The sequence below is a fragment of the Danaus plexippus genome, chromosome 11, assembly GCF_018135715.1.
Source record: "Danaus plexippus chromosome 11, MEX_DaPlex, whole genome shotgun sequence".
Lineage (NCBI taxonomy): Eukaryota > Metazoa > Arthropoda > Insecta > Lepidoptera > Nymphalidae > Danaus > Danaus plexippus.
The window spans coordinates 9,095,917-9,113,195 of record NC_083544.1 but is presented as its reverse complement, the minus strand read 5'-3'; the positions used below and the strand labels follow the sequence as shown (position 1 = coordinate 9,113,195).

General features: G+C 29.4%; 1 protein-coding gene across 3 annotated transcripts in view; it reads right to left on the bottom strand.

Annotated features, from left to right (window-relative positions):
• The window catches only part of LOC116765976 (neuropeptide FF receptor 1-like), an 81,593-nt gene extending 64,536 nt beyond the window's left edge, over nt 1-17,057 (bottom strand). Inside the window, exons 1-3 of one of the 3 annotated variants that reach the window (XM_061522107.1) lie at nt 17,034-17,057; nt 16,166-16,426; nt 9,784-10,144 (exon numbers count right to left, since the gene is read on the bottom strand). In XM_061522107.1, coding sequence (XP_061378091.1) covers nt 9,784-9,986 — 203 coding nt within the window. In that variant the 5' untranslated portion in view covers nt 9,987-10,144; nt 16,166-16,426; nt 17,034-17,057. Of the gene's footprint in view, nt 1-9,783; nt 10,145-16,165; nt 16,427-17,033 lie in introns of those variants that run through there. The other 2 variants (XM_061522108.1, XM_032655627.2) reach the window with 2 other exon arrangements.
• Between the last annotated feature and the right edge of the window lie 222 nt (nt 17,058-17,279).

The following is a 17,279-nucleotide window of genomic DNA, read 5'->3' as shown; positions in this document are numbered from 1 at the left end:
TTGACCCATGAATAAAACATATTCTTTTTATATTGTAATGTATGATAATTTTGTCTGAGCACTATATGTTTAATATCCATAAAAGCGATATAAATTTAGCTCTAGAACACCTTATAAAAATAACCTTCTTCATTCAGTTCAAACTAACTCTATTTTTATATAAATATTTATTACAACTTCTCCAATTAAACTAAACAATAAAACATTTGCATTTCTTGAATATTAATAATTTTAACGGTGAAATTAAATCAACCCTACAATATACAGTACGAATAACAACTTCTCTATATGCATGTAAATGAAAATGTTAGGTAATGACATGGCTTATATTCGCAAAATTCACAAAATATGTGTTTGTGTATTCACAAAAGCTGTGATCTCGTTTCGTCCTAATAAATTGTGTAAACAGTAAAATATTTACTTTAGGAGTTATAGGCCTCATTCGTGTAATTGAATTGAACATGTGATCTCATTGACGGATCGAGTTTTGTTTGACCAATTTGTGGAGTATCCCAAATTAAAATAACCGTAAATGAATACATGTGTGTAAACATATCCCATATTAAATGTTAATTGAACTTTTTTTTACGTGGGCCTGTAATTTCGAGTGTAACCTTTTTTAAGGTTATATTTTATTCGTACCTTTTTAATTATCACGTAAATTTCACAACTTAATCAACTTACATTTGATATAATTCACAATACCTTTTAAATGGAAAATATAGTAAAATTTGTCTATGTGCGTCCTTAACAGGTGTGAAATAATGTCATACTTTTTGATTCGTTATAACTACCGTGACAACTTTAACTTGTCAGTTTGTGATCCCATGTATCTAGTGCGAATGTTAACTACTAAGAGCATCAGGATATGAGTGACTTTAGAAGGAACTAAAGTGACCAGTCTACTAACGGGGACAATCAAATCATCTTGTGAACACGATTACTGCATTGCAATTAAAACAATAAAAAAACTTATATTCCTTTTGTAAAATAAACATTTAATTGCTGTTTGTTACTTTAGAACTTATATTTTACTGACTTAGATTTTATGTAGGGTGCATCATTTGTAACAAGTGACCTTAAATACCTTAAAAATTTTCTCACTTGAGGATTTTAGTTTACACGAGGAGAGAGGCATGTATACACATTTTTAATGAATTATAAAAACGTAAATTATAAATTTTAACAATGATATACGATGAAATTAATAAATCTGTGTTTTAAAAATATTTTTTTTTAAATAAAGTATTTAATACGCCATAAACATTGTTGAAAATGGTTCTAAAGAAAGAAGATATGAGAAAAATAAACATCATTATTAGTACTAATTAGGACCTTCTTAATTTAATATATGATTTCTATTAAACAACTCCTGTATTAATTACAATTAGGAACTTCGATGATGGAAAATAAAAAAAAAACTGTTTTTTCTTAATTTTTTTAAGACACCGTTTACTTAATAATAATTTTAGTCATTGCATTGCATATTTATAGTCCAAAGTAAACGATGTATAGAATTTGTAGAATATATTTTATATATAACAATTAATATAAACATAAAAGCTATCTTCGTTTTAGCGCCGATTCGTCCCGTGTTACACTTTGATATTAAGGTTTCTGATACCTTTATTCGGAACTCATATACATATATTTATGATGTTAACTGGGTTGAAAGAAAATTACATTAACAAAAATACACGAACGGCCAGACATTGAACGTCAAAACTCTTCTCAAACAAAACTCTTCTCAAAAACACTTAGCAGAAGATTCAGAACGAAATGAAAACATTTTCATAGAAACTTTAAAAAACCAAGGAACCTTATTTTTTTATCAAAGTAGTAAACATCGATAAAAAAATTCTATAATGTACTCTATGCTCAGCGAGCTAAGCAGATAGGTTACACAACTTGAGTATCGTTTACAAAGAGTAGTTCATTCTAAGCGTTATATTTGTGCAAATTAGTTTTATTATCAAGGACTTTATCACGGGCATTCGGAACGATTTATCACCCTCACGCAGCTCCCCGGTCGGAATTATATCTTTGACATGACGGCGTCTGTCGGCTCAGCTAGTTTTAAATCAAAATCTCTGTACCTTTGATATCAAATATATTTCGGATGATAACTAAAATTCGTATCCGACCAAACCGATTACAAACGCTCAGGTCATCTCGTTAACAAAGACAATAAAGACCCATATGTTAATCTATTGATCTCATTAATACGGCTTTCAGGATTTCTTAATGTCTTAACGGCCGTTTAAATTATATTTCTCTGAAACGCAATTGCAGATTATATTATAATAGTTTTATACGAAACAAAAACAACATTATATAACTTCTAAAGTTTTATTCTATATTCTATGAGTTATCTTTACACGCATGACTGAGTCAAACAGCACTTAAATAAAAACTAAGTATACCCAGGGTTTTCCAGTACAGCATTATTGCTACGGACAGACTTTAATCTCATATTTTGTACCCTCGTGGTATTTTCATTCAATGAATGTAAAAATTTATTCCATAAATTTATAATACTTTATATACACTATACATATGTTGATAAATGTGTTATTGCGTTGCGTGAGAAAGAACAGAAACGTCTTTCAAATAAAAGCATTTAAACGATATAAGAATGAGAATAACTTAAAAAGGCTTAAGTATACCGCTAAGTTACTTAACCATTTTTTTTTTCATAATGTTACAGTATTTAGAACTGCTTTTCTTATATATCCAAAATCTTAGAGTTGAAGTAGTAAAAATACGATGATATTTAATCAGTAAATAAATTATATTTAAGTGCCTTAAAATTTATCTTATTAAATGTAATAATAAAGAATTATCCTTGACCATATTGAATGTCACATTAAATATGTTCTTGTTTTGTAACTACTATAATTAAATTAATTTTTTAAGGTATTATAATCAACATAGTTTCAAAAATCAAAAGAATTTGTATTATGTAAAGACTTTTAATAAAAAGAATATTATAAAAAATAATCGTTCTTCCACAATCGTTTCATTACAATGAATTGACGCCAGTATAATATATGTGATCTTTTATGTATGGAACAGATTTTTGTAATGCGAAATCCCTATTACATAAACACGATAGTAATCACTTCTTTTGTTGTATATTTTTATATTTTAAATGAAATTTCACAAAAAAAAATATGTATTAAACTGATCAGTGCCACAAAAAACTATTTTTCTAAAAATTACATAGACAATGCTTTTTACAATAGCTACAAAATATGTCTAGTTGTCAACTTTATCGTTTTTATCAATAAATTCGATACTTAACAAAAGAAGATCGCTCAACTGCTAACGAATTGTTTGAACAGAGCATTTTAGGGTTTTGTCATCTATAAAAACTCTAACATAGAGATATACAAACAATACCATTTTTATGTGATATTGCTTTGTCTACGTCTTATCCGGTTTAAACGTCCGGTATTTGCTGAATGGACTAGACCCTCCAACCCTGATTCAATCTTAAAAATATTTAGGAGTGTGTGTGTATAGTTTTTTGCTGGTTTATATTTTTTATGACAAGGAGTGTTTCTGGGTTTCATGGGAAATGTATAAGTTAGGTTTTGTATCATCAAGTATTATTTGATTAATAACAGCTTTAAAATCAAAAATAATATCAATTAATGAACATGTAAGCAAAGAATTCTTTAGACATATAGATATATTAGTTTTGGAGTACAAATTGTAAAGTTTCAAGCTAGAACTTATTACATCTAGCTGCATAGTTTAACTTACAATTTAATTTTCGATTTATGAAATGATAAGAATCGAACACACAGTAACGTATGTTATTATTTTAATTAAAAATCTTGATGATATTTTATGCTTCAGCGTTTATTTTAGCAATACCATACAAAATGGCTAAGCCAGAAGTTTATACCTTCAATTAACAAATTAATGCCTAAATATTTCTATTACAAAATAAACATAGATTTAAAATTATAATAACTACTTGTATTTATACAATTTCTAAATTTAGTATTTCGATTAAATTTTTTTATTCTGTTACCATGGTAATGAACATTCAGGCAATCATAGAGAATACTTTCGTTGCACGGACATAGGGTCTTATAACAGACGAAACCTCTCAGGATTCCATGGATTCACCGTGCGGGTGCCGGGTCCATCGCGTTGAAGAGAGAGGAGCTTCAACAGTAACTGGGACTTGCGACCCAGGTGTTGGTTTAAAGGGCCCCCATCTAACGCGCGTTAAGCGCTCACCTCCACTGTCCAAGCTCCTCTCTCTACCTACCCAATTTGAAACGAACCTGCTAAGGCTGCCTTCGACGCACGTTCCAAGAATAAACTGATGTTAGTTCTTGACAGGCCTAAGTCTTTTAGCAGATTGTAGCGAGATTTGCTGTTATACCTCTCGCTCCTACTTCTACCGCGTACAAATTTACAACAAACATATTCTTAGTGAGCTCGTTAGTGAGCTCGTAATACTTGTTGACCTTGATGGCATGATCTTTGGGGATGTTGGTTTCCCAAGGAACCGTGAGCTCTATTAGTACAACGCGCTTTAAAATTCGCGAATAAAAAATATGTCCCGTCTGGAGGCCGACACGCAAATATCCTCTCGGATTTTATATTGCTTCTCATACGTATCATCATTATAGTCCAATTCGAAGCCGCTTTAATAATAGAGTAAAGCTTGACGTTTGATTTTGTAGCCTTCTCTCACAAAACCTATTGATCGTTGGTTTGTGGTTATTTCTTTTTGCGCTCTTGCTACCGATAGACTAACCGCTTCACGTCGATTTCTAAAACCCTATCGTGACGACGCGAGTGCTGATTGCTATCTAGGAGTACCCTACATCCCACCAGAAAATGCTAAGCAGTTCCAACTGCCTCCCCGCAGATATAGCAAGTTTTTTGGGTACCTTTGCCCCATCTTACTAAATTACTCTGTTCTGGGAGAGTCATCTGAAACGCATTGAGATAAAATTTTAGCATTGCTAGCGACCAATCATGAATCAAAGTGCGCCATTTTAGTGTTAATGGTATGCAAAAATCTCCAATGTGTAGCCACTCATTCTGCATTTCTAAAATCATTGCATGGATCTTATATTTAGAATTCTCGTCTTGTCAATTAAAGGTCTTTAATATATGCGTATCTTTGGCCTTCCTACTTGATCCTAACCCTACTAAAGCAATAGTGCTTTGTGCCCCTATCATAAACTGTTTATCGAATTGAAGTCTCGATGTAAGAACGTCATCCTGTAATTTCCCCAGGATAGGTCTCTTGAAATCTCTTAGGTGTTTATAGAGTTCCGATAGCCTTTTTAAATTCATCCCAAAATTATTTTGATCCCTGAATAACGCTGACGAATCAGCCGATAGAGCGAGCCCGAGCCACAACTTCAAAACCTTTACGACGCTTGCATTTAATTTTGACAGAAGGGTCTTACTAAAATCATAGACGAGGAACGGCCAATTCAATCTTGATATTAGATAATTATCGTAGATCGAAGCTTTTTTGACGTTACTAATCGGTTGGTTATCTACCTTGTTAAGATCGTTCAAAAAGCTATCTACTATTACTTGTAAAGATGGAGTAGGACCTATATTATCTATCTTACGACCGAGAAATTTAAAAGGAGCATTTTCCGTAACCGTAGAAACGCATTGACCGCCTAACGATAATCCCGGATCATATGAGGTACATTTTGTATTTCGCCTAACGAGATACAGACAGTGACAGTGAGTTTATTTGGTTTTGTCCTCAATCCATCCGACCACTCACAGAATTTATCCACCTCATCCGATAGAACTTGACAGTGTTTGGGGTTACGTGTCAGTATTGCGAGATCGTCAGCGAAGGCTAAGATGGATTCTGTGTATTTGTTGTTAAACTTGAACCGATACCTCAATTTTTTCTCGTTGCTTATTAGTTTATACAAAATATTAATTACAATATTAAATATTATTGGAGACAAAAAACAGCACTTATTATAGTTCTATTTATAAGAAGAAAATTGAACACTATATGGTAATGGGTAAATTCAAAAACAAATAAAAAAATAAATAAAAAGATTGTTTTTTATTCCTATTTTAACAAACATAAAATTTAATGGATGTTCAGACATCAAAATATGCGACATACCTAAAATAATTTTCAAAAGTTGCTCGTACTTTTTAATAGCTGTAATTGAAAAAGACTTGACTTGAGACTTAATACTAAATTAAGAGATCAAAGTCGAAGGGTTTCATGAATATAAATGTCATATTAAGAAATATTAGAACATTTCACAAAGTGAAATTCTTAAAAATAGATTATACATAGACAGTAAAGCAGGGGAGATGTTTCACTCAGAATGATGTATTTGAACATATGAGAATGAATGGTAATCTTTAAGAATCTTATAATATATACGAAAGCCAAAGAATGATGTCGCCAAAGCCGAATATTTTATAGATACGTATGGTGACTATAGAATATTCGGCTATAAAGGGCACAATTTATATAAATATGTATAACACAATTTCATAAAAATATATTTTTAAAACAGACTCTTACTTAAATGATAAAAGTTGAACAAAAAATAAACTGTAATCAATAGATGTAAGTAATGATAAAATATTTTATGAAGGTTTAGACACAATATTTAACTAATACTATTAAAAAAGTTAAACACGTCATTTCACCTTAATTATGATAAGCAATAAACATAATTTATTATAGTTGTATGAATAAAATATATGCCTTTAGTCTCACAAAGTACAACTCGTGAAACAAAACAGATTATGATAGAAATAGTAAGTGGTAAGAAATAATATGGAGCTTACAAAGATAACTAAACTCTTACAAGAAATTTCTGCCCTTTTACTTTTGTAGACAGGTGCATAACTTTTTAGGACAAATACATAATTATTAGGTATTAATCGAACAATAAATATTATTTAGTATATATATACATAGAATCACTTCATCGCCCTGGCATTCACCCGGTCACTTGCCATCGGCACAATTTGTACTTTTCTGTCCGTACTGTATAATGTTTTGGGTTATAATTTTAGGATCGGCCGCCTGTCTGACATCAACTTAGCAAAATAATCGTTGATGTTATATAGCTCATTTTCAGCTTGGGTTAGAACAGCACAGAGCCCTGTGAGCCGGTCAATGTGTGACAGCATTCCTTTGTTAGGTTTCTGTAGTGCGTTGCGGCGAACTCCAAATCTTGTCTCTAATCAGCTTTTACGAAATCCAAAGGAGATGGAGTATGGCACACATACAAACAAACACTTAATGTCATACAAATACACATACATTCATACCAAAATGTATATATATATGTACGTAATCGAAGACAATTGTTAATTAGATACTTACTAAAAATCTCTTTATACAACTATTTTGACATTGACTTCTATATGAAATAGATTGAAGTGAGCTCACTTTGAATTGATTCTTACATGAAATAAAATCTGTTTTCTATCTGTACATTGAAATAATCAACACTCTCATAACTTCTACTTGGTCTGTTCACCAATCAGAGATCTTGCTTTAAGTCATCGCTCGGCCGGTTTATTGATAAAATACTTTGGCAACTGAACATATTCTCGACACTAACAAATATTTATACAATTACATTAATGGTGAACATCCTTTGTAACTATTATATTCAACTTATATCATATTCGTCACTAATACATATTTCATTAAAATGATCATATTTTTTTATCTCATGTCCCGCATATTTTTCTTTTGTATTTAAATATAATTTACTAATTGAAGCCTTAGAGAAAGAAGGTTTTAAATATACTGTTTGTTCGATATCCACTCGTGTGTCAACACGAGTTTATCCAAATAGAAGTTTGCCATATAACTACAGTTTCCTATCTATCATTGGCAAATCTTTATCTGAAAGAGTCCAATAAATTTAGTTATAGTAAAACTTGATTTTATCCTTTAAGTAAAAAAGAACAACTTAGAAGATAGAAGTAGTTGGAAGTAATTTTTTTTATTACAATGGTTCGAGGCAATTTCTTGCAATGTTATGCTGACCAATCAAAACTATAATAATGTAAAAACAAAAAAATAGGACTTTTTTTAATAATTTGATAATAAATTGGGGCTGAGGATACGAGGAAAGTAAGGCAATACATAGGACTCAGGGAATAAACTGTTGGTGAAAATTTAAATAACTTGGTGCAACTCTCACCTTAAAAATATTAGATTCCATTTGTGTAAAGATCTTTTCGTAGAATTATTTTCTTCAACATACAAAAAGGTTTATTTGGAATTAGACGGTTATAAGGAAAAATGTTTAGTACCACTGAATAAAATAAAAGTTTCGAAAAAGGTAGCTTATTTTAATTTTTCCTTCAAATAATGGTTTCTGGTTGGGAAATGACATGGTGAATAAACAGTTTTCATTGCGTAGACCTCAGGTTTGTTACACGCTCTGAACTGTCTTACAATTGAAGCAGGAAAAATGTTTTTTAGTTAACAAATACTCTGTTACTAAGATACTGTGTTGACCATTCATGGTTACATTTACACCAAGTAACAGATGAAGTTATAATTCAGGAGTATCTAGTTGATATTTAAAAGAATATTATAGATTGTCATTAGCGGGTAGTCTAAATGTAATAAAATAAATTTAATCACAGCATATTTATTATATAATGCTATATTTACAAGTCATGTTGAATTAAGTAAAAAATGTAAAGATAGTATACAACAGCGCTTATCAAATTATCAGTGTCTGCTATGTGTATTAAACGAAGTGTACACAAGAACGGCTCCCCCTCCCCGATCGCAGACATGTCATTCTTACTGTTTCTAAAAATTAAGGTGAAGTATCAAACAAACGGAAAATATAAACAAGCTTAATGTATTTTGTTTTCACATTTGTTTAGACGTTACAACAGTTTGAGCTTTTGTCAAAAAAATGTTACTTGTTATATGTTTCGCCTGAATGAACTTCCTGATCCAATTTATCTTACGTCAGTTTATATTTAAATTAAATTTTGACAATACTGAAATATTCAAATGTATTTCAATGTTATTTTATTTTCCTTCTCATTTTATGTTTCTTACAACACAGAAACAATATTTAAAAACAAATACTTTCGTATCACATCTATGCAATCTTTACATATTAAATATCAAAGTATATTTTATAAATAAAAAATAATTAAAATGAGCTTAAATTTTACTATATATTCCATTTACGAAGCAAAAATTCTACATTTTCATATCATAACATGACAGACGTCCAGATAATTACGGAGTGACATCAAACCACAAAATTGAATTACTGTCTAAATCAATGTTGATGTGAGAATATTAATCAGTTATAGATTATTCATATTATACATTAATATTAATGATGTTATTACTATTATAATAGACTAACAGATTACACTGAAAAAGAACGAGGAAATAAACCACCTCGAGACAGCAGACACTTTGATAAATATTTTTTCCAATCAATTTAAGCAAAATACCAAATGAGAAAAATACACGTCACTCAAAAAGTGATTAATTTTATTAAATAATTCCGTCCGCTTCGTCCCCGTTGAGGAGACATTATTAATATGAAGTGCTTTCAATGTTTTGAGTGGTCATTGTAAAAAAATTGTGACAAAACAAAAAGAAATCTTACCTCTTAATTATATATTAATTATTACCTGTTACAAGAAGTTCAAATAATTTTTACAGTTCCATTATTTATACCAAGACCCCTTGCCATCTGTTGAACCTCAAACTTGAAATTCAATCAAACTTTGGGAATAACTTACCTTCTCATATACTGGAATTTGATCACTATGAAGATGAGCAGCGTGTTCGCAGACAGCGAAGTAGTCAGCACCACGACATAGAGAACGATAATTACAACATCAGGATTGTAGAACACGTCCAAGTCCAAAGGGCTGACTTCCCACACTTCACTCCCATTCCAACCAATCGACGAATTAAAAGTTCGAAAAGACATTTTATCCATGTGATAGTTAGATATATATAATGTAACCGATCATAGTGTTACAGCACTCAAGTACATAGTTGGTCCAAATATTTACTCAGCTCTCAGTTCTATAGTAATTCTCATTTTATGTTTATTTTGCAGAAAAATATAATATTAACTATTACACACACCGCGCTCTGTAGTTTTGTATCAATAAAGATATGTTAAACATTAGTCTTGCCGGGCAAATACACATATTTACACAAGTTACTTTATTAAGATGATTATTAATTAATGATGAGATATTCTAAAGTCTTTGGTGTTCTTTTACACAAAATGAATACTACCTCTTAATAACAATTAGTCGAACTTTAAAATAATTGCTATCAATTAATATAAGTCAACGAAATGTCCCTTAAAATTAAGATTACTTTGCTGAAAGGGTCATTGAATTGATTTTGGACGAAGTTACAATTTTAGATTTTAAATTTATTTCTAAGTAAAGAATATCTTTTCATAGTCTTGAAAGTTTTCACTAAAGAAATAAATAAACAACTATAACACTCGTTCTTGTCTGAAACTGGTCTATATAAAATGTTGCTCTTGAATATTTAGATTTTTTTCAACAATCACTAACAATTTGTACTTTTAATATAAAAATAACTTCTTTTATTGTTTGAGAGCAAAAGAATTTGTGTATAATAACATTCCTCATTAGCTGCAGACTCTTATACTTTATTTTATAAGAAAGGCTGACTTATTTATCTTTAGTTATTAAAAGATATGTTACCCTTTTATTTTCGCCAATGTTTAAAGTTCTTGACTACTATGGCTTATCTTTAAATTATCGTCTCTAATAACATCTTTTCAAAGTAATGAATAGATTATTTTTCTAATATTAACGTTTCTTATATTCTTTGTATCCCTTCAGACAACAATTTTATTTCATTGTAGCAAAATAAACTGATAATAGTATGGTTGCTAATCATTTATTTTAATATTATCATTTGATGAGATCCGAAAGTGAATATGAAATTATATTTTATTTTATTTGCTAAGAAAAAAAATATTTCCTCAAATTTGGTTCTTGTTACAGGAAGTTAAAATTATACGAGAATGCTAGTTTTTGATGTGGAAGTGAAATGTATAGTATTATTTTTATTCAAGATAGACAAATAATCCTATAATCAAGGCCAAAGATAGCATTTAAACATTGCTAAACACGTTCTCCGAACTTCAGAGGATAAGTGAAATATTCAATTTGTTTCATGTCAAAAGTAGCTAAACAACTAAAGCTATGTAGTGGTATTTAATTCCAATTATAAGATATTTTAAATAGATTTTTATAACTTTCGGATTTACATACTTAACTGGTTTGTTCTTTATTTGATATACGAATGAAACACAAAAATATGACTGACGTACAAATAGCTTTTTTATAATAAAAGTGAAGTCATATATAATTATAATTTATATTTTAATAATTTCTCTCGTCTTATGGCCTAATTGATCTGATATTGATCCCAGAATAATTTTATTAAACCCTTCATATTTTTGGTGTTTCTGATATTTTACTTCAATGTATTTATACATCCCCAAAGAAGTGATATTGGGATAAACTGTTGTTGGCTACATATCAAGATCTTAGAGACACTTACAAATATACTTGTTATAAATATTTTCCACTTTGACTCAAACAAACATTTTAATCCAATAAAGAGTATGAAACCCAATATAATCGTGAAAATATTTCAAACTGATAATAGAATTCCTCTCTTCGTAAGTGAAACCTTTTTGAAAAAAACCCCCGAGTTTAAGGCCAGAGCATACAGTGGAAATAAAATCCTAGCTATAATATTTATTACTTTTTTCTCTTACCTTAAGATGCTTCTATACGAAGATTAGACAAACCCGTAAAGCCTATATTTTCTTTACCTTTTTTTCTACCAAAATAAAACTTATGTTTGCGAATATTACTATGCGTATTTTTTCAACAACCGTGCTTAAAACGGTTGCTGCAAAGGAATCGGAACATCGGGAACGAGTAGTAACATCCGAAAAGCTTAGATTCATTTAAATGAGAAAACGTAAAAACCTTAGCTATCATTATTTTCTAACAAATAAATATTTATAAAATTCAATATAAAATAAAATATTTAAATATATTTTTCTGTCCCTCAATGTAAAAATATTCATATTCCTAACATTGTATAAAACCGTTTAATGTAGACATTAATATGTCATACAGCGTCCACACTCAACGTCACGGCATTGATATAGTATCAGAGTAAATTTTGTATACAACATGCTGTTTTATTTGATAATAAAATAGGAAGACACGAGAAGTTCGTGCCTCAGAATATTCAATGTCAATCGGAGTATACATATATTTATATTACCTTCGCTCTCAGATTTGTTCAAACATCTATAGTAATTGTATTTAAGCGACATATTTCGGTTAAACGAACATTTTTATAAGCCTTTTTATTCGAAATGTAATAATATTAGGAGAATTTTTTTATGAAAATTAAACATAATTTGCTTGTGTAACTCGCCTTTATTTCTTGAACATTTCTAAAGCAAAAGAAATTTTATTGCAGAAACGGTCTAAAGGAAAAAACGATATGACAGTGCGTTTGAAATATGTATTCATGAAAATCTTCGAAACAATAAGATAAATTTAATGAAATTGATTTCCATTTTGTTACTTTGTCCGCAGTTCAGATACAAGGAAGACGAAAGTCGAAGCTTTGTTATATTAGTCACTAAGGTTAGGATTCCTGGAAACTCATTTTAACAGTTCAATTTGATCCTCACCTAGATCCTAGAAGCCTAGATCTGGCCGACTACTTAACCTAGAGAACAAAACGCGGTACATACTATTTGAATGACTATTTTGAAATGCATCTAACTACGTTAAATTTGTTTTTGTTTGTCACAAATTTTGTTTATTAAGCGTGAGGTATTTGTAATAAAGTTACATAGATCGTGTTCAAGTTATAAACGAAACAGACAGTTTAATATATCAATAAGAATGTTGACTAGTAATTTACTACAAAGAAAATCTAAAACGTGATGAAACATTTTAAAATCTTAGGTTGATACTTAAAAAACCAAATTTAAATACAATAAAATTTTCATTATTTATTTGTAGCCGGTTTTTTGACTCAAGATAAAAGCCTCACTTTGATATGAATGGAAGATTAATTGTTTAAGAACGGAAATTTAACAGTACTGTGTCATTTTTATACTAACAATTTTTGTAAGACAAAATACCGACCAAATATCAGTCATAATTAAGAATCACATAATGTGAAATAGGTTCAGTTTGGTTATATTTGGTCTTCATTTCGTATAATACTATACTTTTGTAAGTAAAAACTTGTCTTAAGGTTATAACGCCTACTAGTGATTTACGATAACATAAATCAAAACCCACCGAAAGAAACATAAAAGTTAAATTTCGGCCCTTAACAGGCTGTGAAAATGACTAATAATAATTTACGAGGCTAAATATTCTAGAAAATACAGTGGAAAGACTCAACCCACGTAAAGTTTGCTTCAGGGAAAAATAAACCGGTTTATGAACACGCCAGTGTCTGCTTTGCCCCTGTCTGTTACAAATGTGTAACTTAGCTTCGTGTTAGTAATTTGCCAGATTTATATAAACTTTTGAAGCGTAACGTCGGTACATTTGCAACTCGTAATTATGAAGTTAGAAAAAAAGCCCATTTAAGAATAAAATAGCGAATTCTCTATATTTTCGTCATCCGTATACAGGCTGACTAATAATCAACACAAATTCCAAACGGCAAAGCAAAATCCAACTGACTACTCAGTTTATCTTGAAACGTCATTTGTAATAAAATTTTATTAACAAATATATGTAACTAGTATAAAAGAATTAAAAAACACATATGTAATGAATCTTCTCTTTATATGGAGTAGGTATTTTCACGAATTCACTTTATACCTATATTTTTGTGTAACAGTTTGTATCCGTTCATGGAAGATAGAATTAAACTGTGACATAAGGAATTAATGAATACAGGCATATGAATAATAGGTAACATAACTCTATATGACATTGTCAAGAATCTTAGTGTCGAGTCAAGTTGATTGTTCTGAACAAACGTAGAGGAAACGTGTTAATTAACGTAAGTAAGATTTCTTTATTACCGAGTGATATAAACTGTCCCATCCTCGCAGTATTTGTTACATCAGTTTGACCGTCTCACTCTTAGCATTATTTTTTCTCCTAAATAAGGGATAAGTTGTATGAAGTTTTTATTTGAGTAAAACATAAACAAATACACCATAAACATTCAGAGATATCTCATATATTTTTTACCAAAGTTATATTTCTTTCGAGTGTTCTTTTGACGAATCGAAAACTTCGCTGACGTATTCTTATAAGAGATATATTTTAATAAAATCAATGAAGGTAGCGTCAGTGATCTCATTCTAAAACATTTAATGGAGACTCAATGTTACTTGAGTTCATTAGTTTTTAGCAACACGAAGAAATCTTCGATATAAGTTCTGCAAACCGCAGATTTTTTATGATTTTAGTGATTTTAAGATATTTTTAAACGATATATACATCGTATTTCCTTCCTTTATGTAGCTTCCAAAGCAACTTCTCGATACAATTACATATTTTATATATGTTTTAAGATTGATAAAATGATTTTAATTTATTTAATAAAGTAATTATAATGTTCCATATTCAACAGCTTTAGTCCCATCAAAAAGAAATGTTATTTGCTATTGGCACATGTTATCTTCAATGACATACGATTTGTCTACCATTTGTATATACAAATATAATTTAAAACATAAAATATTTATTTGTTCTGAACATTCCCAAACCATTGAGAAGATTGCCATGAGTCGAAGTGGGTTGTTTGTACGCCCGCGATTTCTAAATTAGTACCACTATTTCACGGTAGATGACGCACCAGATGTTTCAGCAAATGTATCTATTGTTTTTTTGTATATTTTAAAGAACAGAGTAACGATCAATTACTTTTTAAAACATCTAAATGCATAATTTTAATCTTGAATCACTTAACACAAAGGCGAATATATTTTTCTCAAGACCTGCACGTTCTGTACTAACATTTAATGTTAGTTCTAGTAATGCGTTCATTTTGAAATTAATTTGCATATATTAGATTGTACCAGCCATATAATTCAATCACCTCTAATTAACAATTCCTTCTAACAAACAGTTGTAATAAGATAAATGAGACATTTGTTTGTCTAATACGATATAATTCTATTACATTAAAAAAAATTTTCAACCGTTAAAAATAAATTTGATTGGATCATCATCTCGACAGTTAGCAACATCCAGCTCTGTACATTTCAACATACAATGTTTAGTGTGCATATAATGCAGATTCAATAGTAGGCTACTGCAAATCGGTAAACCGCTCTCTAAACGGTGCTTTTAATTTTGACAAACTGTAATCCTGACATTCTCCGACAACAGCAAACCAGTTAACTTGCATGATATAATTAAACCCAATATCTTTGAAAAAAATTTATGAGTTATTAACATATTTTTGAAATTAATATTATTTAAAATCTGAAGAAAATAAATTACAAATTTGGAAAAGATTAAAATGTTATAGAACAAAATCTATTCAGCGTGATAATTATTTCTTTACATATTACGTGGCTAAGGTTTGGTGTAAAAAAATATTTATAAGAAACAAAAGTCCTATATACAATTCATAATTTTTAAAACTGATCCTGAAAAATCTGCTGTAAAAATATTTACATTTCAGCTTCCAAAGACTGTTAAATAATAAAATTTTGACTACTACTTGGCTAGAAAGTAGATTATAATAATATATATATCTATATAATAATATATATTTCTATATCTATAGTTTAAACAAGTATATATATATATATATATATATTATATAAACTAAATTAAATAACCAGTCAAATATATCATTTTCTAAGAAAAATAATTTAGTAAATCACTAAGCAATATCTAATAATAACTAACTTTTCGAAATATAATTTAATGTACTAAAGCCTACCGTCATTTAAGTGTTTATATTAATGGAAATAAAAATACCCGGGTAACATTAGACCTGCCGTTGTGTGTCATTGCTAAAATATAAAACAAAATATTTTTATTATTCCTAAAAATAATAGCATTTTTTGCATTTAGCAAACGAAATTACAACAATACTTACTAAGTTTACTGCAATATTGATATAAAAAAAAATATTTATTAACAATAGCTTTTACTTCAAAAAGTATTTATTTAAAGCACAGGAATGAGCGTTTAACAACTACAGAACTTTGTGTAAATATGTGTATAGTGCATCATATAATTCAAAATATAAAAAAAAATTAATAGCAATAAAATTTCACAATTCACAACACTTTCACTCGTAGTTCGGAAACTTCGTGAGTGACAGACGCGTCGTCGCACCCAGAGGGCTACAATATAACTGAAAATATCCAATATTGTTTCAGCTTACTGACAAACTGAAAGTACGACTTTACTTACTACATGTATAGTTGTTTGATTTCATAGTAAGAATTATATTTATTTGGTATTAGCCATTAACAATATTTGTACGTAGTGTAACACTAAAATGATTCGTAATTAAAAAATTGATGCGACAATTTTTATTTAACTAGACGATATTAACTACCATTATTTAAATATAACGTGACGTCTATACAATCGTTGAGAATATCTTGGTTCTTCGTGTCTTAAGATACTGATTTTATTTCGACAATATTTTAATAGGATTAATTTAAAACCAAACTATATATAATTACCAAACTCGTTTAATATCTGTGTAAGTTATGTTTGACCATATAATATTTTATAGGTACACTACAACTTTCTACAATATTGCCAAGACACTTACTTCTAAACAGGGAATTTTATTCAAAGAAAAACATTATTATACTATAGGTTTCTACAGACACTGGCGACTTAAATTGTATATATATTTTATTCAGATGAAATTCGTAAACATAAAAGTTATCGATTAACCAAAATGCAATACGACTACTACACATTTATTAATAGTAAAATATACATACTTTTAATTCCGCTATGGAGGTCTGTGAACGCTGAATGCATTTTAAACAATAATAATATTTTTTATTACTATTATGTTCATTCACAAAGTACTTACTAATTTGGCCTTTTTTCCTTTAGTTATAACAATTGGTCTCATTAGTAATGTTTACATCAAAGGCTCTTCGTTATTATTTTCATTTAACGATTTAGAGATTTTTCAGCAGTTTTCGTGATGATCTTAATTTTTATACACTTTGCAGTCCTTA